This window comes from Tachyglossus aculeatus, chromosome 21 (assembly GCF_015852505.1).
Source record: "Tachyglossus aculeatus isolate mTacAcu1 chromosome 21, mTacAcu1.pri, whole genome shotgun sequence".
NCBI lineage: Eukaryota > Metazoa > Chordata > Mammalia > Monotremata > Tachyglossidae > Tachyglossus > Tachyglossus aculeatus.
This window is the reverse complement of record NC_052086.1, coordinates 53,653,401-53,675,466: the sequence shown is the minus strand read 5'-3', so window position 1 is coordinate 53,675,466 and position 22,066 is coordinate 53,653,401. Positions and strand designations below refer to the sequence as shown.

General features: G+C 48.6%; 2 protein-coding genes across 2 annotated transcripts in view; one reads left to right on the top strand and one right to left on the bottom strand.

Moving 5' to 3' along the window:
* The window catches only part of FLII (FLII actin remodeling protein), a 43,853-nt gene extending 24,159 nt beyond the window's left edge, over nucleotides 1–19,694 (bottom strand). Inside the window, exons 1-4 of the mRNA XM_038763069.1 lie at nucleotides 19,663–19,694; nucleotides 16,784–16,852; nucleotides 1,421–1,531; nucleotides 1,171–1,242 (exon numbers count right to left, since the gene is read on the bottom strand). Coding sequence (XP_038618997.1) covers nucleotides 1,171–1,242; nucleotides 1,421–1,531; nucleotides 16,784–16,846 — 246 coding nt within the window. The 5' untranslated portion in view covers nucleotides 16,847–16,852; nucleotides 19,663–19,694. The remainder of the gene's footprint in view (nucleotides 1–1,170; nucleotides 1,243–1,420; nucleotides 1,532–16,783; nucleotides 16,853–19,662) is intronic.
* Nucleotides 16,949–20,738, top strand: LOC119942130 (extensin-like). The gene is made up of 4 exons (XM_038762784.1): nucleotides 16,949–17,308; nucleotides 17,430–17,568; nucleotides 18,942–19,906; nucleotides 20,655–20,738. The coding sequence occupies exons 1-4, from the start codon at nucleotides 16,949–16,951 to the stop codon at nucleotides 20,736–20,738; spliced, it is 1,548 nt and encodes a 515-aa protein (XP_038618712.1).
* The last annotated feature ends 1,328 nt before the right edge of the window (nucleotides 20,739–22,066 follow it).

Below are 22,066 nucleotides of genomic sequence, written 5' to 3'. Positions count from 1 at the left end.
GAGTCAAGATGATGCAGAAAGGAGTGGGAGAACAGGAAAGGAGGGCTTAGTCAGGGAAGGCCTCTTGGAGGAGATTTACCTTCAATAATGCTTTGAAGGAGGAGAGAGTAATTGTCGGATATGGAGCGCTAAGTACAGTGCTCTGCACACAGTAAGCGTTCAATAAATACGACCGAATGAATGAGAGGGAGGGCGTTCCAGGCCAGGGGCAGGATGTGGGCGAGAAGTTGGCGGTGTCACAGATGAGCTTGAGGTACAGTGAGAAGGTTAGGATTAGAGGAGTGAAGGGTGTGGGCTGCATTATAGTAGGAGAGTAAGGAGGCGAGGCAGGAAGGGGCCAGATGATTAAGTGCTTTGAAGAAGACAGAGAGGAGTTTCTGTTTGATGCAGACGTGGATGGGCAACTATGAAGTTTCAACTACCCTCTTGCTTTCGCAAGGTCCCAGGGAGGATGGAAGGGGCTGATGTGGAACCTCTAAGGTTCCTGGACTCTACGTTGGCTGCAATGCCTCGGGCACTGAAACCAGATCAAGCCCCCCTTCCCTCACCCCCACCTACATACACATACACACTCACAGAAACTGGGGTGGGTGAAAAGGGAAACAAGACAAAGCTGCTATGGCAGCTGACTCCAGGGCAGAGAATTGGGATAGCACTTTCCTTCCTGTTCCTCCAAGCTCTTCCCCCATCCCCCTGCTCTTGGGTGCTGGGCTCCCAGAACCCTCAGCTCCTGCTCTTGATGGTTCTGTCCCCTGGACAGTTGGGAAGGCAGGAGTTTCGTTCCACCTCCTGACACCAGCCTAGTGAGAAGGAGTGGGTGCTAGGCTGGAGAGGAAGTACAGGCCCAGAGAGGTTAAGCCCCACAGCCTTTGGTTCCCTTAGTAGCAACAGAGGACTCGAAACCAGGCCTTCTGACTTCCAGCTTTAGGCACCCTCCATCAGATCCCAGATTCTGTTCCCAGTGTTGGGACACAGGGAAGCAGCAGTGGCCAGGGGATCCCAAGGAACTTAGCTTAGCTCCCTTGCCACTTCACGGAGCCCGTGCTGCCCCAGGAGCTTCTTCCTGACACTTCCCCTAGCAGGGACAGACCGAGCTGGGCCATTTCCTCCGCCCGGCCCCGGAGGTGGCTTCCGAGATGCCACCGTTAATGCCACCTCCGGATCACTCACCCTCAGGCAGGGCAGACTGGAGAGTTCGCCATGGAGCGTCGTCAGGCTGTTGTGGCTCACAGACAAGTGCTCCTGTCGGGGAAAGCAACGAAGCCAGCTTTACTCTGAGGAACAGAGGCAGCGCCCCTCGCCCTGCTCCCGGACTTTGCGGCCCCACATCCCCACCCCTCTCTCCAAAGGCTCAGCCGCCTGGGCTAGAGCTTCGGCCGGGACGTGGACGTCAACGTCCGGCCTAGGCCAGGATCCTTACCAGCTTCTGGAGGGCAGCCAGCTCCTCGGGCAGGTAACACAAGCCCGTCCGGTTGAGCTTCAGCCACCGTAGGCTGGTCATGGATTTGACGTGCTCGGGAAAGTAACCCCCCTGCGAATGAAGGAGGAGAAGGTGCATTAGGGAATCCTGGGACAGGCTGGCTCATCCGGGGTCCAGACTCCCCGATTCACTTTCTTTTCCTCTGACAGATGACTGACCTCCATAGTTGGCACAATCAGGATCACCGTGCTGTACTGGGCACTACACTGGGTAGATAAAATAGCCCTGGCCCCTGCCCTCCAGGAGCCCACAGTGTAGGAAAAAGCCTCCATCCTGAACAGCAAAGGACAGGAGGGTTAGCCACCTCCCCATTCCCCCATCTCCTTAATTGGCCATCTCCTGCAGGTCACCAGGCCCACTCCATGCCCCATAACAATAATAATACTAGTAATAATAATAATTGTGGTATTGAAGTGCTTACTATATGCTAGGCACTGTACTAAGCGCTGGGGTGGATGCAAGTCAACTGTATTTGACCCAATTTGGTCACATCCATTTTGTTGCCAGGCCTTGCGTGGTTCAGCAGCAAAGTGAGGCCCCACCAACGGGTTTGTGCCTAGTGGACAGAGTATGAGTCTGGGAGTCAGAAGGACCTAGGTTCTAATCCTGGCCCCATCACTTGTCTGCTGGGTGACACTGGGAAAATCACTCAACTACTCTGTGCTTCAGTTACCTCATCTGTAAAATGGGGATTAAAACTATGAGCCCAAAACCTGCCGGTCTCAGCTCCGCAACATTGCCAAGATCCGCCCTTTCCTCTCCATCCATACCGCTACCTTGCTCGTTCAAGCTCTCATCCTATCCCGTCTGGACTACTGCATCAGCCTTCTCTCTCATCTTCCATCCTCGTGTCTCTCCCCACTTCAATCCATACTTCATGCTGCTGCCCGGATCGTCTTTGTCCAGAAACGCTCTGGGCATGTTACTCCCCTTCTCAAAAATCTCCAGTGGCTACCAATCAATCTGCGCATCAGGCAGAAACTCCTCACCCTGGGCTTCAAGGCTGTCCATCCCCTCGCCCCCTCCTACCTCACCTCCCTTCTCTCCTTCTCCAGCCCAGTCCGCACCCTCCGCTCCTCTGCTGCTAATCTCCTCACCGTACCTCGTTCTCGCCTGTCCCGCTGTCGACCCCCGGCGCACGTCCTCCCCCGGGCCTGGAATGCCCTCCCTCTGCCCATCCGCCAAGCTAGCTCTCTTCCTCCCTTCAAGGCCCTACTGAGAGCTCACCTCCTCCAGGAGGCCTTCCCAGACTGAGCCCCTTCCTTCCTCTCCCCTTCGTCCCCCCTCCATCCCCCCCATCTTACCTCCTTCCCTTCCCCACAGCACCTGTATATATGTATACATGTTTGTACATATTTATTACTCTTTATTTATTTTACTTGTACATATCTATTCTACTTATTTTATTTTGTTAGTATGTTTGGTTTTGTTCTCTGTCTCCCCCTTCTAGACTGTGAGCCCACTGTTGGGTAGGGACTGTCTCTATATGTTGCCAACTTGTACTTCCCAAGCGCTTAGTACACTGCTCTGCACACAGTAAGCACTCAATAAATACGACTGATTGATTGATTGATTGACAGGGAGCGTGTACAACCTAATTAGCTCATTTCTACTGTACTTAGTACATTACCTGGCACATAGTATAGAAGTTGGAAAAAAAAAACCCAAAAAGTGTGAGGGGCCTGTGGAAGCAGCATGACTTAGTGGAAAAAGGCCGGGCTTGGGAGTCAGAGGTCATGGGTCCTAATCCCGGCTCTGCCACTTGTCAGTGACCTGACTTTGCGCAATTCACTTAACTTCTCTGTGCCTCAGATACCTCATCTGTAAAATGGGGATGAAGACTGTGAGCCCTACGTGGGACAACCTGATTACCTTGTACCTACCCCAGTGCTTAGAACAGTGCTTGGCACATAGTAAGCACTTAAATACCATCATTATTATTATTATTAGCCCAGTGCTGCTCCAACACACTGAGCAATGCTGAATGGGTCACTCCTACACCACCTTCCTGGCCTCAGTTTCCCCCATCATTTATATAGGCTCACAGCTCCAGGGCCAGCCTCCTGCACAAAGTGCAAGTTTAAATCTCTTTTGCCTAAACATCTTTAGGGCTGAAAATTTGATGCCTCCCCTTAGTAGACTGAACCTTCATCAGGAAGTACTTCTCTAAGTCCCCCAGAACACATTCTTGCAGCAATTTAAGGTCATTTCCAATTGCTTGCTCCTCAATCAAATCAGTGGTATTGATTAGGTGCTTACTGTGTGCAGAGCACCGGACTAAACGCTAACAGTTCACCTTCCTTAAAGCGACTTGAGCTTCGGTCAAGAAGCAAGAGAACCGCACAAACGCAGGAGTCGGCGTTTCGTCTCGTGTCCTCCCGACTCCTCCTCTCTGTTTTGATCACCAGCAGGGAAGAATAATAGTAATAATTCTGGTATTTGTTAATCGCTTACTGTGCTGGGGTGGATACAAGCAAATCAGGTTGGGCGCAGTTCCTGTCACACATGGGGGCTCCCGCTCCTAATTCCCATTTTACAGATGAGGGACTGAGGCACGGAAGTGAGGTGACTTGCCCAAAGTCACATAGAAGACAATCGCATAGCAGACAAGTGACAGGGCTGGGATTACAACCCACGACCTCTGATTCCCAGGTCTGGGTTCCTTCCAGTTTGTATTTGACTTGCTTATATACCTCTTTTACCAGTTTAGCAAAATCTAACGCAGCAGAATTTCAGAAATAGCAGGGTAGCTGGCACTGGAGTTGTCCATACCCAGAAGTTCCCAAAGTGCCCCTGGACACCTTCCCGCGACCTGCCATGGGACACGCAGTCCTCCTCAGGCCACATTCCTTAACCATGATGCAGGCTCTCCCACCCTAAGAGGGGATCGCAGGCCAAGGCCCTGCTCCCTGCCCCCATCACAGCCAGTAATAATAATAATAATAATAATAATGTTGGTATTTGTTAAGCGCTTACTGTGTGCCAAGCACTGTTCTAAGCACTGGGGTAGATACAAGGTAACCAGGTTGTCCCACGTGGGGCTCACAGTCTTCATCCCCATTTTACAGATGAGGGAACTGAGGCCCAGAGAAGTGAAGTGACTTGCCCAAAGTCACACAGCTGACAAGTGGCGGAGCCGGGATTTGAACCCATGACCTCTGATTCCAAAGCCCGGGCTCTTTCCACTGAGCCACGCTGCTTCTCACGCTGCTTCAGTACCCGGCCCGGGAGCTCTCGGTAAGGCAGGGGAAGACTCAGTCGTATTTATTGAGCACTTACTGTGTGCAAAGCATGTATTAAGCGCTTGGGAGAGTACAATATAACAATAAACAGACACATTCCCTGCCCACAACGAGCTTACAGTCTAGAGAGGGTCCTAACTTCAATTAAGAACACCCTCTCCCTTCACATCCGAAAGTGCACCACTCTCCCCACCCTCAAAACCTTATTAAAAATCACAACACTAAACTGTAAGCTCGTTATGGGCAGGGAACGTGTTTGCAGATTCTGTTGTACCGTTCACTCCTAAGCGCTAGTCTAGTGCTCTGCATACAGTAAGCGCTCAAATACCATCGATTGATTGATCTCTTCCGAGAGGCCTTCCCAAGAGAAGCAGCGTGGCTCAGTGGAAAGAGCCCGGGCTTGGGAGCCAGAGGTCATGGGTTCTAATCCCAGCTCCGCCACAGGTCTTCTGTGTGACCTTGGGCAAATCACTTAATTTCTCTGAGCCTCAGTCACCTGATCTGTAAAATGGGGATTAAGACTGTGAGCCCCACGTGGGACAACTTGAACATCTTGTATCCCCCCCACCACTTAGAACAGTGCTTGCACATAGTAAGCGCTTAACAAATGCCATCATTATTATTATTATTGTCCCCAACTCCCTCTTCCTTTTGCATCACCCCTGCTCTTAGGTTTGTGTCCTTTAAGGAATTGATCCCGCCCTCAGCCCCAGGACACTTGTGTACATAGCCGTAATTTATTTTAATGATGGTCTCCCCCTCTAGACTGGAAACTCCTTGTGGGCCGGGAACCTGACTACCAACTCTGTTGTACTGTACTCTCCCAAGCGCTTAGTACAGTGCGCTCCCCACGGTAAGCACTCAGCAAATACCATTGACTGATCTTAATTTAATTAGATTTAGCACTGGCAATTAATCAATTGTATTTACTGAGTGCTTAGTCTGAGCAGGGTACACTGCTGAGTACTTGGGAGAGTACAAGAGAATTAGCAGGCAAGATCCCTAACTTCAAAGAACTTAAAAGAGCCAGAGTACCCTTTGAATAATAATAACTGTAGTATTTAAGTTCTTACTGGGTCCCAAGCACTGAATTAAGCACTGTGGTAGAAACAAGATAATCAGGTTGGACAGAGTCCCTGACCCACACAGGTCTAGCAGTCTATACGGGAGGAAGAACAAGAATTGAATCCCCATTTTACAGATGAGGTTCAGAGTAGTTAAGTGGTTCACCCAAGATCAAAATGGCAGAGCTGGGATTGGAACCGAGGCCTTTGGGCTCCTGGGCCGCACGCCGTCCTCAGCAGAGGTGAAAGGTCATCTAGTCCACCCCTCTGCTTCCAGGCAGGATAATCCTAAACCACCCAAGACAGCTGAAGGGTCTGCTGGAAGTTTAAAAGGCCAATCAGAGCCCCCTAAAGAAATGTGATTGAAAACACAGGAACGCAACCTGACGGGATGAAGCTTCCGGGCCTGGCAAATACATCAAAATAACCTTTGGGAAATCTGGAAACGGGGCAGCAAAGCTCTAAAATTCCTGGAGTGGCCCTCATATAGGGTCAAACCCACGGACAGCCCCCAAGTGAGCGTTCTGATGGGCTGAAAATAGGTCCCGCTTTAAAATGACATCCAAGACAGCCTTCGCTTCGCTTGGCCTGGAGTCCCGAGCATGTTCTGAACAGTACCCAACCCGCTGTAGGCTCCTAGGAGATATCGTGGCGGTGCTTCCTGACAGGGACGACAGACGAGCCGGAATCCTGAAACTCGGCGTGAAGGAACGGATGATAGTGCAATACCACTGGGGCTCAATCAATCAATCAATCAATCGTATTTACTGAGCGCTTACTGTGTGCAGAGCACTGTACTAAGCGCTTGGGAAGTACAAGTTGGCAACATATCAATCAATCAAGCAATCGTATTTATTGAGTTCTTACTGTGTGCAGAGCACTGTACTAAGCGCTTGGGAAGTACAAGTTGGCAACATATAGAGACAGTCCCTACCCAACAGTGGGCTCACAGTCTAGAAGGGGGAGACAGAGAACAAAACCAAACATACTAACAAAATAAAATAAATAGAATAGATATGTACAAGATAAATAAATAGAGTAATAAATATGTACAAACATATATACAGGTGCTGTGGGGAAGGGAAGGAGGTAAGATGGGGGGGATGGAGAGGGGGACAAGGGGGAGAGGAAGGAAGGGGCTCAGTCTGGAAAGGCCTCCTGGAGGAGGTGAGCTCTCAGTAGGGCTCCCTTGTCCTTGGCCAGTTGGGGTACCGCTGGGGGACAGAGCGCAACAAGCAAATGGGCGGGCAGAGGGGCAGCACGTTTATGACAAGTGACCGTGGCATAGTGCCTTGGCTGCCCACGTTAGCCAACAATTTGTCAGGATTTCTGAGGGGTCCGTCCACCTCACGGAATGCCCTAGGTGGATCTTTGGTCAGAAACCTTCACCGCTGATGGCCTGGACACTGCGGCTAGAACCCAGGGCTCTTGACACCCAGAGCTGAGCTCCTTCCCCTGGACCAGCAGCAGAGCTCTACAAGTCATGATGGCATTTATTAAATACCTCCTGGAACCAGAGGACTGTACTAAATGCCGGGAGAAAGATATTCAACAACAGAGAGTTATTCGGCCCAATTATTAATAATAATGGCATTTATTAAGCGCTTACTATCAATCAATCAATTGTATTTATTGAGCACTTACTGTGTGCAGAGCACTGTACTAAGCGCTTGGGAAGTACAAGTTGGCAACATATAGAGACAGTCCCTACCCAACAATTGGCTCACAGTCTAAAAGGGGGAGACAGAGAACAAAACCAAACATACTAACAAAAATAAATAGAATAGATATGTAAAAGTAAAATAAATATAGTAATAAATATGTACAAACATATATACAGGTGCTGTGGGGAAGGGAAGGAGGTAAGATGGGGGGATGGAGAGGGGGACAAGGGGAAGAGGAAGGAAGGGGCTCAGTGTGGGAAGGCCTCCTGGAGGAGGTGAGCTCTCAGTAGGGCCCTTGAAGGGAGGAAGAGAGCTAGCTTGGTGGATGGGCAGAGGGAGGCCATTCCAGGCCCGGGGGACGACGTGCAAAGCACTGTTCTAAGTGCTGGGGATGTTACAAAGTGATCAGGTAGTCCCACGTGGGGCTCACAGTCTTTATCCCCATTTTACAGATGAGGTAACTGAGGCCCAAAGAAGTTAAGTGACTTGCCCAAAGTCACACAGCTGACAATTGGCAGAGCTGGGATTTGAACACATGACCTCTGACTCCAAAGCCCGGGCTCTTTCCACTGAGCCACACTGCTCTTCATGTTCCTGGAGTCCCTCCTTTGACAGCACATACAGGACCATCAAGTTAAGCAGGGGCCCTCGAGAGGTCTGTCAGTCCATCCTCCTGCTTCCACATTTAAGCCATAGCTGACAGGACAAGCTCCTATCTTCAGGCAAATTAAAAATGAAAAGGTAGACTACCATATCTAAAGGGAAATCACTGAAGTAGGTTGACCGGGTTAGAAGTCAAGACCCCCTGGGGTATGTAGACCAGGAAACCCACCTGTACATTTAGCTGAAAAACGAGCCAGAGATACACACATGTACTTGTGTATAATAATAATAGAAATGATGGTATTTGTTAAGCACTTACTTTGTACTGGGGACTTCTAAGTGCTGGGGGGAGATACAAGGTGAATAGGTTGTCCCATGTGGGGCTCACAGTCTTCATCCCCATTTTACAGATGAGGTAACTGAGGCACAGAGAAGTGAAGTGACTTGCCCAAAGTCACACAGCAGGCAAGTGGCGGAGTCAGGATTGGAACCCATGATTTTCACGACTCTCCACAAACTCGCTCCATCTTATAATATGTGCTCTCTTCGCCCATCGTTCCTCAGCTTCCTCCACCGGCCTGGGAGTCAGAGGCCCTGGGTTCTAAACCCAGCCTGCTCTGTGACCTTGGGCAAGTCACAACTTCTCTGTGCCTCAGTTCCCTCACCCGCAAAATAGGGGTTCAATAGCTGTTCTCCCTCCTACTTAAATTGAGAGCCCCACATGGGACCTGATTATCTTGTATCCATCCCAACACTTAGTACAGTGTTTGGCACGTAGTAAGGGGTTAACATATCACAGTATTATTATTATTATCATTAGTATTATTATTCTCTTCATTCCTCTCAAGTTCAGGTTCTATCTGTACCTCATCTACACTGTTCCCCAAGCCTGGATCTCCCTCACCTCCCAAATCAAATTGACTACAGTGCTTCCCACATTCAATTCTCTCCTTTGTGCCCTCCGCTTTTATTAAGCCTTCCCCAATTTGTTCCCAGCACCCAAGTCATATAAGCCCACCCATCTTTTTTTTTTTCTTAATTAATTTTTATGGCATTTGTTAAGCACTTACTATGCCAGGCACTGTACTAAGCACTGGTGTAGATACAAGATAATTGGATTGAAAACAGTCCCTGTTCCACATAGGGCTCACAGTCTCAAAGCCCATTTTACAGATGAGAGAACAGGCACAGGGCAGTTTAGGGACTTCCCCCAGGCCACACAGCAAACAAGTGGCAGACCTTGAGACCTTGACCTGGAGATATTATTACTCTATTTATTTATTTATTACTCTATTTATTTTACTTGTACATATCTATTCTATTTATTTTATTTTGTTAGTATGTTTGGTTTTGTTCTCTGTCTCCCCCTTTTAGAATGTGAGCCCACTGTTGGGTAGGGACTGTCTCTATATGTTGCCAACTTGTACTTCCCAAGCGCTTAGTACAGTGCTCTGCACACAGTAAGCGCTCAATAAATACGATTGATGATTGATGATGATGACCTGGAAGGTCCTTTGCCTTCTAGGCCCCTGCTCTTTCCACTAGGCCAGGCGGCCTCTCTAATAAACTTTCCTGATTGGGAATCGAACCGGGGCCATTTGATTCCAGCAGTTAAAAACTTATCTATGTCCCCTTGAACACTTTAGTATATATGTGATTCAATCACCTGGTTTGATTACCCTATTTGCAAATATTTTTACGTCAGTCTCTCTCACTAGTTCCTGGTGGGCAGGAAACGTGACATTACGCTGTTTTGTGCTTCCCAGGCACTTGGTTCAGTGGCTTGTACCCATTCTGTGTTCAATAAATACTACATATAGAGGTAGAAACATATGCTAGCTCTCTTCCTCCCTTCAAGGCCCTGCTGAGAGCTCACCTCCTCCAGGAGGCCTTCCCAGACTGAGCCCCTTCCTTCCACTCCCCCTCGTCCCCCTCTCCATCCCCCCCCATCTTACCTCCTTCCCTTCCCCACAGCACCTGTATATATGTATATATGTTTGTACATATTTATTACTCTATTTATTTGTACATATCTATTCTATTTATTTTATTTTGTTAGTATGTTTGGTTTTGTTCTCTGTCTCCCCCTTTTAGACTGTGAGCCCACTGTTGGGTAGGAGCTGTCTCTATATGTTGCCAATTTGTACTTCCCAAGCGCTTAGTACAGTGCTCTGCACATAGTAAGCGCTCAATAAATACGATTGATGATGATGATGCAGCTTAGCGGGAAAATTGATCAATCAATCAATCGTATTTACTAAGCACTTACTGTGTGCAGAGCACTGTACTAAGCGCTTGGGAAGCACAAGTTGGCAACCTATAGAGATGGTCCCTACCCAACAGCGGGCTCACAGTCTAGAAGGGGGAGACAGACAACAAAAACATATTAACAAAATAAAATAGAATAAATATGTACAAGTAAAATAGAGTAATAAATATGTACAAACATATATACATATATAGAGGTGCTGTGGGGAGGGGAAGGAGGTAAGGCGGGGGGGATGGGGAGGAGGGGGAGAGGAAAGAGGGGGCTCAGTCTGGGAACAGAAGGCCTCCTGGAGGAGGTGAGCTCTCAGTAGGGCTTTGAAGGGAGGAAGAGTCAATCAATCAATAAACTGTATTTATTGAGAGCTTACTGTGTGCAGAGCACTGCACTAAGCACTTGGGAAGTCGTGACAGGGAGCAAGAATGGCGGGAAAGGGCCGGGACGCGGGAGTCGCGACAGGAGACTGATCCCACCTTACTTTCAGTGACATCCGTTTAAAACCCCACACCCGGTTCAGCTTGGTTGTTCCTAGGGAATAAAGGCAGTGTCATCTTTGAACATGACAGCCAGACCAACAATAAACTACGTCTCAGGGATGAGGATATGATTAGTCATATCCAAACCAAGCAGGTGAAGAGACATCAGCCACAGAGACACTTCTCCGCAGGGTAGCAGCAGGGCCCAGCGGAGAGAACACAGGCCAAGGAGTTAGGAGGACCTGGGTTCTAATCCCGGTTCTGCCAACTGTGTGACCTTGGTCAAGTCACTTTGCTTGTTAGTACGGTGCCTAGCCCACAGTAAGCGCTTAACAAATACCACAATTATTATCATTATTAACTTCTCTGTACTGCAAAATGGGGACATGTGTTTATTCATATTTATTGAGCACTTACTGTGTGCGGAGCACTGTACTAAGCAACTGGGAGAGTACAATATGATAATAAACAGACACATTTCCTGCTCACAACGAGCTTTCAGTCTGGGAGCAGGGAGACGGACATTAATATAAGTAAATGACAGATGGGGACATAACTGCCGTGGGGCTGGGAGGAGGGATGAAGAAAGGGAGCAAGTCGGGGCGACGCAGAAGGGAGCGGGAGAAGAGGAAAGGGGGGCTTAGTCTGGGAAGGCTTCTTGGAGGAAATGTGCCTTCAATACAGCTTCAATAAGTCCCCTCTCGACTACAAGCCCATTATGGGCAGGGATTATCTCTATTGCTATATTGTACTTTCCAAGCGCTTAGTACAGTGCTCTGCCCAAGCAGCGTCGCTCAAAGGAAAGAGCCCAGGCTTGCGAGTCAGAGGTTGTGGATTCTAGTCCCGGCTCCGCCACTTGTCAGCTGTGTGACTTTGGGCAAGTCACTTCACTTCTCTGTGCCTCAGTTGCCTCATCTGTAAAACGGGGATGAAGACTGTGAGCTCTACATGGGACAATCTGATTCCCTTGTATCTACCGCAGCACTTAGAACAGTGCTTGGAACATAGTAAGCGAAGTCGCAGAAGCATTTATTTTCACCATCTAGCAGGCATTTGGAAAAATCAGGATCTGGACCGGCCTGCCCTATGGCAGCCATGGCTTCTTCCCGCCTCATATTCCCTTCAAAGCCCTACTGAGCACTCACCACCCCCAGGAAGCCTTCCCACACTGAGTCCCCTCCTTCCCCTCTCCCTCCTCCCCCTCCCCATCCCCCCCTTTACCTCCTTCCCTTCCCCACAGCACCTGTATATATGTATATATGTTTGTACAGATTTATTACTCCATTTATTTTACTTGTACATATTTATTCTATTTATTTTATTTTGTTAATATGTTTTGTTGTCTGTCTCCCCCTTCTAGACCGTGAGCCCGCTGTTGCGTAGGGACCGTCTCTAGATGTTGCCAACTTGGACTTCCCAAGCGCTTAGTACAGTGCTCTGCACACAGTAAGTGCTCAATAAATGTGATTGAATGAATGAATGAATGAATGAATAGTAAGCACTTAATACCATCGTTATTAATATGTACAATTGAATGAATGAATAAGGTTTTGAAGGGAGGTGGTGATAGGGAGGGGGAGTCATTGGTGTCCTTCCTCCTCAGCCTGTGAGCCCCCATGTGGGGCAGGGGCTGTTTTCCCACCTGATGAACGCATACGTACCGCAGCGTTCAGAACAGTGTTTGATACCTAAGGAGTGCCTAACAAATATAATAGGAAAAAAGGCCCTCTCTCTCTCTCTCTCTCCCCCCACCCGCCCTGAGGGGAGGGGACCAACCCGCCCCCGGCCATAATCAATCAATCAAGCGCTTAGAACAATTTTTTGCACATAGTAAGTGCTTAATAAATGCCATCCTTATTATTATTATTATTGATTTACTACTCTATTAATGATATGCAAACAGTTATAATTCTACTTATTCAGACGGTTTTGACACCGGTCTACATGTTTCGTTGTCTGTCTCCCCCTTCTCGATTGTGAGCCCATTGTTGGGTAGGGACCGTCTCCAGGTGTTGCCAACTTGTACTTCGTAAGCGATTAGTCCAGTGCTCCACTCACAGTAAGTGCTCAGTAAATACGACTGAATGAATGAATGATTGCTGTGGGGCAGATAAGAGCGAGCTTCCCCCCCTCCGGGGCCGCGGGTTCTAATTCCGGCTCTGCCATGCACTGGCTGGCGGTGTGACCTTGGGGAAGTCACTTCCCTTCCTCGGTGACGATGATGGCATTTATTAAGCGCTTACTATGTGCAAAGCACTGTTCTAAGCGCTGGGGAGGTTACAAGGTGATCAGGTGGTCCCACAGGGGGCTCACAGTCTTCATCCCAGAGAAGCAGCGTGGCTCAGTGGAAAGAGCATGGGCTTTGCAGTCAAAGGTCATCGGTTCAAATCCCGGCTCTGCCAACTGTCAGCAGTGTGACTTTGGGCAAGTCATTTAACTTCTCTGTGCCTCAGTTCCCTCATCTGTAAAATGGGGATTAAAACTGTGAGCCCCCCTTGGGACAACCTGATCACCTTGTAACCTCCCCAGAGCTTAGAACAGTGCTTTGCACATAGTAAGAGCTTAACAAATCCCATCATCATCATCACTATTATTATTATTATTACAGATGAGGTAACTGAGGCCCAGAGAAGTGAAGTGACTTGCCCAAAGTCACACAGCTGACCATTGGTGGAGCCGGGATATGAACCCATGACCTCTGACTCCAAAGCCCGGGCTCTTTTCCACTGAGCCACGCTTAGTGGCTCCATGTCTTCTAGGCTGTGAGCCCGCTGTTGGGTGGGGACCGTCTCTATAGGTTGCCAACTCGGGCTTCCCAAGCGCTTAGTACAGTGCCCTGCACATAGTAGGCACTCAATAAATTATTGAATGAGAAATGAATGAATGAATGAATGGGGAGAAAGTGTCCGTCGGTCCCCCGCGCAGATAGGGGGCCGGCCAGGGTCAGGGGTCATCAGGGGCACTTAGTTAATAATGGCATTTTTTAAGCTGTTACTACGTGCAAAGCACTGTTCTAAGCACTGGGGAGGCTACAAGGAGATCAGGTTGTCCCACGGGGGGCTCACAGTCTTAATCCCCATGTTACAGATGAGGAAACTGAGGCACAGAGAAGTGAAGTGCATATTTATTCTATTTATTTTATTTTGTTAATGTTTTGTTTTGTTCTCTGTCTCCCCCTTCTAGACTGTGAGCCCACTGTTGGGTAGGGACCGTTTCTAGATGTTGCCAACTTGTACTTCCCAAGCGCTTAGTACAGTGCTCTGCACACAGTAAGCACTCAATAAACACAGTTGATTGATCCAGCATAGTAAGCGCTTAACAAATGCTATTATTCATTCAATCGTATTTATTGAGCGCTTACTGTGTGCAGAGCACTGGACTAAGTGCTTGGGAAGTACAAGTTGGGCAACACATAGAGACGGTCCCTACTCAACAGTGGGCTCACAGTCTAGAAGGGGGAGACAGAGAACAAAACAAAACATATTAACAAGATAAAATAAATAGAATAAATATGTACAAGTAAAATAAATAGAGTAATAAATCCGTACAAACATATATACATATATACAGGTGCTGTGGGGAGGGGAAGGAGGTAAGGCGGGGGGATGGGGAGGGGGGGAGAGGATATTATTAGTGCTCTGCACACAGTAAGCGCTCAATAAATATGATTGAATGAATGAAAGTGACTTTTCATTCATTCATTCATTCAATCGTATTTATTGAGCGCTTACTGTGTGTAGAGCACTGTACTAAGCGCTTGGGAAGTCCAACTTGGCAACACACAGAGGCGGTCCCTACTCAACAGCGGGCTCACAGTCTAGAAGGGGGAGACAGACAACAAAACAAAACATATTAGCAGAATAAAATAAATAGAATAAATATGTACAAGTAAAATAGAGTAATACGTACAAACGTATATACATATATACAGGTGCTGAGGGGAGGGGAAGGAGACGGTAAGCGCTCAATAAATACGACTGAATGAATGAATGAATGAAAGTGACTTGGCCAAAGTAACCCAGCTGACAAGTGGCAGAGCTGGGATTCGAACCCATGACTCCAGAGCCCGGGCTCTTTCCACTGAGCCACTCTGCTTAGTTGGCTGCCCACCCGCCAAGCTAGCTCTCTCCCTCCCTTCAAGGCCCTGCTGAGAGCTCACCTCCTCCAGGAGGCCTTCCCAGCACTGAGCCCCTTCCTTCCTCTCCCCCTCGTCCCCCTCTCCATCTCCCTCATCTTACCTCCTTCCCTTCCCCACTGCACCTGTATATATGTATATATGTTTGTACATATTTATTACTCTATTTATTTTACTTGTACATATCTATTCTATTTATTTTATTTTGTTAGTATGCTTGGTTTCGTTGTCTGTCTCCCCCTTTTAGACTGTGAGCCCACTGTTGGGTAGGGACTGTCTCTATATGTTGCCAAATTGTACTTCCCAAGCGCTTAGTACAGTGCTCTGCACACAGTAAGCACTCAATAAATACTATTGATTGATTGATTGGCAGCAGGCCGATGAGGAAGCGGGGCCGGCAACACACGGGGCTCCGGGGACCCGGCAAGGCCCGAAGTGGGCAGGCCAAGGCCCGTCCTCATTCATTCAATCGTATTTATTGAGCGCTTACTGCGTGCAGAGCACTGGACTAAGCGCTTGGGAAGTCCAAGTTGGCAACATAGAGAGATGGTCCCTACCCAATGGCGGGCTCACAGTCTAGAAGGGGAAGACAGACAACAAAAAAAAATATATTAACAAAATAAAATAAATAGAATAAATATGTACAAATAAAATAAATAGAGTAATAAATACGTACAAACATCTATACAGGTGCTGTGGGGAGGGGAAGGAGGTAAGGCGGGGGGATGGGGATGGGGAGGAGGGGGAGAGGATATTATTAGTGCTCTGCACACAGTAAGTGCTCAATAAATACGATTGAATGAATGAAAGTGACTTTTCATTCATTCATTCATTCATTCAATCGTATTTATTGAGCGCTTACTGTGTGCAGAGCACTGGACTAAGCGCTTGGGAAGTCCAAGTTGGCCACACATAGAGGCGGTCCCTACCCAACAGCGGGCTCACAGTCTAGAAGGGGGAGACAGAGAACAAAACAAAACATATTAACCAAATAAAATAAATAGAATAAATATGCACAAATAAAATAGAGTAATAAATACGTACAAACACATATACATATATACAGGTGCCGTGGGAAGGGGAAGGAGGTAAGGCGGGGGGGATGGGGAGGGGGAGGAGAGGATATTGTTAGTGCTCTGCACACAGTAAGCGCTCATTACATACGATTGAATGAATGAAAGTGACTTTTCATTCATTCATTCATTCAATCGCATTTATTGAGCGCTTACCGTGTGCAGAGCACTGGACTAAGCGCTTGGGAAGTACAAGGTGGCCACACAGAGGCGGTCCCTACCCAACAGCGGGCTCACAGTCTAGAAGAGGGAGACAGACAACAAAACATATTAACAAAATAAAATAAATAGAATACAGATGTACAAATAAAATAGAGTAATAAATACGTACAAACATATATCCAGGTGCTGTGGGGAGGGGAAGGAGGTAAGGCGGGGGGATGGGGAGGGGGAGGAGAGGATATTGTTAGTGCTCTGCACACAGTAAGCGCTCATTAAATACGAGTGACTTTTCATTCATTCAATCGTATTTACTGAGCGCTTCCTGTGTGCAGAGCACTGGACTAAGCGTTTAGGAAGTCCAACTTGGCAACACATAGAGGCCCTACCCAACAGCGGGCTCACAGTCTAGAAGGGGGAGACAGACAACCAAACATATTAACCAAATAAAATAAACAGAATAAATATGTACAAATAAAATAAATAGAGTAATAAATCCGTACAAACATATATGCATCTATCCAGGTGGTGTGGGGAGGGGAAGGAGGTAAGGAGGGGGAGGAGGGGGCTCAGTGTGGGAAGGCCTCCTGGCCTCCTCGGGCCCTCAGCCTTGGGGCTCACCTTGAAGTCGTTCCCGCTGAGGTCCACGCCGCGGATGAAGGGGAGGACGCCGGTGGTGGCCATGGCTCGCTGGGGCCCAGGGAGGAGGAAGAGGAGGAAGAGGAGGAGGAGGAGGAGGAAGAGGAGGAGGACGGTTAGTTGGGGCTCAGGGTGGAGCAGGGCCGGATGCCGGCAGAGCCGCAGGGAGAAGCCGGAGCCCACTGCTTGGACCCGCCCCCAGGAAACACAGCCCCCACCCGCAGAAAACACAGGCCACACCCACAGAAAGCACAAGCCAACCCCCAGGAAACACAAGCCAGCCCCCAGAAACAAGCCACGCCCCCAGAAACGCAGGCCACACCCGCAGAAAGCACAAGCCAGCCCCCAGGAAACACAAGCCAGCCCCCCAAAACACAAGCCAGCCCCCAGACACGCAGGTCACGCCCCCCAGGAAGCATTGGCCTCACCCGCAGAAAACACAGGGCACGCCCCCAGAAAGCACAAGCCAGCCCCCGGAAAACGCAAGCCACACCCCCAGAAACGCAGGTCACCCCCCCCCCCAGAAAATAGGCCTCACCGCGGGAACACAGACCCCGCCCCCAGAAAATACGAGCCACGCCCCCAGAAAGCATAGGCCACACTCCAGAAAAAACGTCACACCCCCCAGAAAACACAGGCCACACCCCAGAAGAAACAAGTCACACCCCCGAAATCACACACCAGCCCCCCCAAAACAGGGCTCACCCGCAGGAACACAGGCCACACTCCCAGAAAACACAAGCCCCGCCCCCAGGAAACACAAGAATGTACATCATCATCATCATCATCATCAATTGTATTTATTGAGCGCTTACTATGTGCAGAGCACTGTACTAAGCGCTTGGGAAATACAAATTGGCAACACATAGAGACAGTCCCTACCCAACAGCGGGCTCACAGTATAAAAGAGATATGTACATATTTATTACTCTATTTATTTATTTATTTTACTTGTACGTATCTATTCTATTTATTTTATTTTGTTAGTATGTTTGGTTTTGTTCTCTGTCTCCCCCTATTAGACTGTGAGCCCACTGTTGGGTAGGGACTGTCTCTATATGTTGCCAACATCTACTTCCCAAACGCTTAGTACAGTGCTCTGCACACAGTAAGCGCTCAATAAATACGATCGATTGAAGTCAGCTCCCAGAAACACAGGTCACACCCCCAGAAACGCAGGTCACACCCCCAGAAAGCAGGCCTCACCGCAGGAACACAGGCTATGCCCCCAGAAAATAAATAGGATAGATATGTACAAGTAAAATAAATAAATAGAGTAATAAATATGTACAACCATATATACATATGGGGGCGTGGCCTGTGTTCTCTGGGGGTCATGACTTGTGTTTTCTGGGGTGTAGCCTGTGTTTTCTGGGGGCGTGGCTCAATCAATCAATCAATCAATCGTATTTATTGAGTGCTTACTATGTGCAGAGCACTGTACTAAGCGCTTGGGAAGTACAAATTGGCAACACATAGAGACAGTCCCTACCCAACAGTGGGCTCACAGTCTAAAAGGGGGAGACAGAGAACAGAACCAAACATACCAACAAAATAAAATAAATAGGATAGAAATGTACAAGTAAAATAAATAAATAATTAAATAAATAGAGTAATAAATATGTACAACCATATATACATATATACAGGTGCTGTGGGGAAGGGAAGGAGGTAAGATGGGGGGATGGAGAGGGGGACGAGGGGGAGAGGAAGGAAGGGGCTCAGTCTGGGAAGGCCTCCTGGAGGAGGTGAGCTCTCAGCAGGGCCTTGAAGGGAGCTGTCTCTATGTGTTGCCAATTTGTACTTCCCAAGCGCTTAGTACAGTGCTCTGCACATAGTAAGCGCTCAATAAATACGATTGATTGATTGATGTATATATGGTTGTACATATTTATTACTCTATTTATTTATTTATTTATTTTACTTGTACATATCTATCCTATTTATTTTATTTTGTTAGTATGTTTGGTTTTGTTCTCTGTCTCCCCCTTTTAGACTGTAAGCCCACTGTTGGGTAGGGACTGTCTCTATGTGTTGCCAATTTGTACTTCCCAAGCGCTTAGTACAGTGCTCTGCACATAGTAAGCGCTCAATAAATACGATTGATGTTGATGATCACAGACCAGTCCCCCAAAAACAGGCCTCACCCGCAGGAACACAGACCACACCCCCAGAAAGCACAAGCCAGCCCCCGGAAAACGCAAGCCACACCCCCAGAAACGCAGGTCACCCCCCCAGGAAACAGGCCTCACCGCAGGAACACAGGCCAGGCCCCCAGAAAATACGAGCCATGCCCCCAGAGAATACAGGCCACACACCCCGAAATCACAGACCAGCCCCCCAAAAACAGGCCTCACCCGCAGCAACACAGGACACCCCCACAGAAAGCAGGCCACGCCCCCAGAAAGCACAAGCCAGGCCCCAGAAAACACAAGCCAACCCCCAGAAATGCAGGTCACACCCACAGAAAACACAAGCCCTGCCCCCAGAAAGCACAAGCCAGCCCCCAGAAACGCAGGTCACGCCCCCAGAAAACAGGCCACACCCCAGAAAACACAAGTCACGCCCCCAGAGAACACAGGCCCCGCACCCCGAAATCACAGACCAGCCCCCAAAAAACAGGCCACACCCACAGATAATACAAGCCACAAACACAGAAAACACAGGGCACGCCCCCAGAAAGCACAAGCCAGCCCCCAGAGACACATGCCAGCCCCCAGGAAACAAGCCACATCCCCAGAAACGCAGGTCAAGCCCTCAGGAAACACAGGGCACGCCCCCAGAAAGCACAAGCCAGCCCCCGGAAAACACAAGCCACACCCCCAGAAACGCAGGTCACGCCCCCAGAAAACAGGCCTCACCGCAGGAACACAGGCCAGGCCCCCAGAAAACAGGCCAGCCCCCAGAAAATACGAGCCACGGCCCCAGAAAACACAGGCCACACCCCAGAAAACACAAGTCACGCCCCCCCGAAATCACAGACCAGCCCCAGGAAACAGGCCTCACCCGCAGGAACACAGGTCACACCCACAGAAAACACAAGCCCTGCCCCCAGAAAGCACAAGCCAGCCCCCAGAAAACACAAGCCAGCCCCCAGAAACGCAGGTCACGCCCCCAGAAAACAGGCCACACCCCAGAAAACACAAGTCACGCCCCCAGAGAACACAGGCCCCGCACCCCGAAATCACAGACCAGCCCCCCCAAAACAGGCCACACCCACAGATAATACGAGCCACAAACACAGAAAACACAGGGCACCCCCCCAGAAAGCACAAGCCAGCCCCCAGGAAACAAGCCACACACCCCAGAAACGCAAGTCACGCCCCCAGGAAACAGGCCTCACCCGCAGGAACACAGGCCACACCCACAGAAAACACAAGCCCCGCCCCCAGAATCAATCAATCATATTTATTGAGCGCTTACTACGTGCAGAGCACTGTACTAAGCGCTTGGGAAGTACAAATTGGCAACATATAGAGACGGTCCCTACCCAACATTGGGCTCACAGTCTAAAAGGGGGAGACAGAGGGAAAAAAAACAAAACCAAACATACTAACAAAATAAAATAAATAGAATAGATATGTACAAGTAAAATAAATAAATAAATAGAGTAATAAATATGTACAAACATATATACAGGTGCTGTGGGGAAGGGAAGGAGGTAAGATGGGGGGACGGAGAAAGCAGAAAGCACAAGCCAGCCCCCAGAAAACACAGGCCACCCCTCAGAAAGCACAAGTCACGCCCCCAGGAAACAGGCCTCTCCCCCAGAAAACAGAGCAGCCCCCAGCACACACAAGCCAAGCCCCCCAAATTACAAGCCCGCCCGCAGAAACACTGGTCATGCCCACAGGAACACAGGTATTTCCATAGAAATACAGGCCACTGCCACCGAAATACAGGCCACACCTGCATGATGCGGACCATGCCCATATGAACACAGGCCATGCCCACAGGAGCTCCTGCCCCTCCCTTAGTTGCCCAGACCCCACCCCTAGTAGCCCTGGCCCCCTAAGTGCCCAGTCCCCGCCTCCCACAGCAAAGCTTGCCGGCCCAAGCCCCGCCCATTTAACTCTTAATATTAATTATTGTGCTATTTGTTGAGCACTTACTATGTGCTAGGCACTGTACTAGTTTTCTTGCATTCCCTTCAATCAATCAATCAATCGTATTTATTGAGCGCTTACTGTGTGCAGAGCACTGTACTGAGAGCTTGGGAAGTCCAAGTTGGCAACATGTAGAGACAGTCCCTACCCAACAGTGGGCTCACAGTCTAGAAATAATAATAATAGCATTTATCAAGTGCTTACTAGGTGCAAAGCACTGTTCTAAGCGTTGGGGAGGTTACAAGGTGATCAGGTTGTCCCACGGGGGGCTCACAGTCTCCCCATTTTACAGATGAGGTAACTGAGGCACAACTGAGGTAACAATGAGAGAAAAGAATAATTCCCTTCCTGACCAGGCGTTAAATATAAGATTGGGAGCCCACTGTTGGGTAGGGACCGTCCCTGTGTGTTGCCGACTTGTCCTTCCCAAGCGCTTAGTACAGTGCTCTGCACACAGTAAGCGCTCAATAAATACGATTGATAAACAACCACACCCTCAAAGGGCTCACATCCTCCTTCCATCAACTAGGAATTGCGTGGCCTCGTGGAAAGAGCTCCAGGCTGGGAGTCAGAGGAACTTTTTCATTCATTTCATTCAATCGTATTTATTGAGCGCTTACTGTGCGCGGAGCCCTGGACTAAGCGCTTGGGAAGTCCAAGTTGGCAACATCTACAGACGGGCCCTACCCAACAGCGAGCTCACAGTCTAGAAGGGGGAGACAGACAACAAAACAAAACATATTAACAAAATAAAATAAACAGAATAAATATGTACAAATGAAATAAAGGAATTGACAGCTAATCTCGGCTCCCCCACTTATCTGCTGTATGGCCTTGGCAGAGTCCCTTCACTTCTCTGGGCCTCAGTTCCCTCATCTGCAAAATGGGGATTCATTACCTGTTAATAATAATAATAATAATAATAATGGCATTTGTTAAACTCTTATTATGTGTCTATATATGTATGTTTGCTTGTATGTATTTAATACTCTATTAATTTTTTTTATTTGTACATATTTATTCTATTTATTTTATTTGTTAATATGTTTTGTTTTGTTCTCTGTCTCCCCCTTCTAGACTGTGAGCCCACTGGTGGGTAGGGACCGTCTCTATATGCTGCCAACTTAGACTTCCCAAGCGCTTAGTACAGTGCTCTGCT

Excerpts from the sequence above, each read along its gene's own strand:
- LOC119942130 (XM_038762784.1), top strand. The coding sequence starts at position 16,949 with ATGCCGGCAGAGCCGCAGGGAGAAGCCGGAGCCCACTGCTTGGACCCG. Across the intron at positions 17,309-17,429 it reads CCACACCCCCAGAAACGCAG|AAAACACAGGCCACACCCCA; the intron begins GTCACCCCCCCC and ends CACACCCCCCAG. Across the intron at positions 17,569-18,941 it reads CCCCCAGGAAACACAAGAAT|GCCTCACCCGCAGGAACACA; the intron begins GTACATCATCAT and ends CCCCAAAAACAG.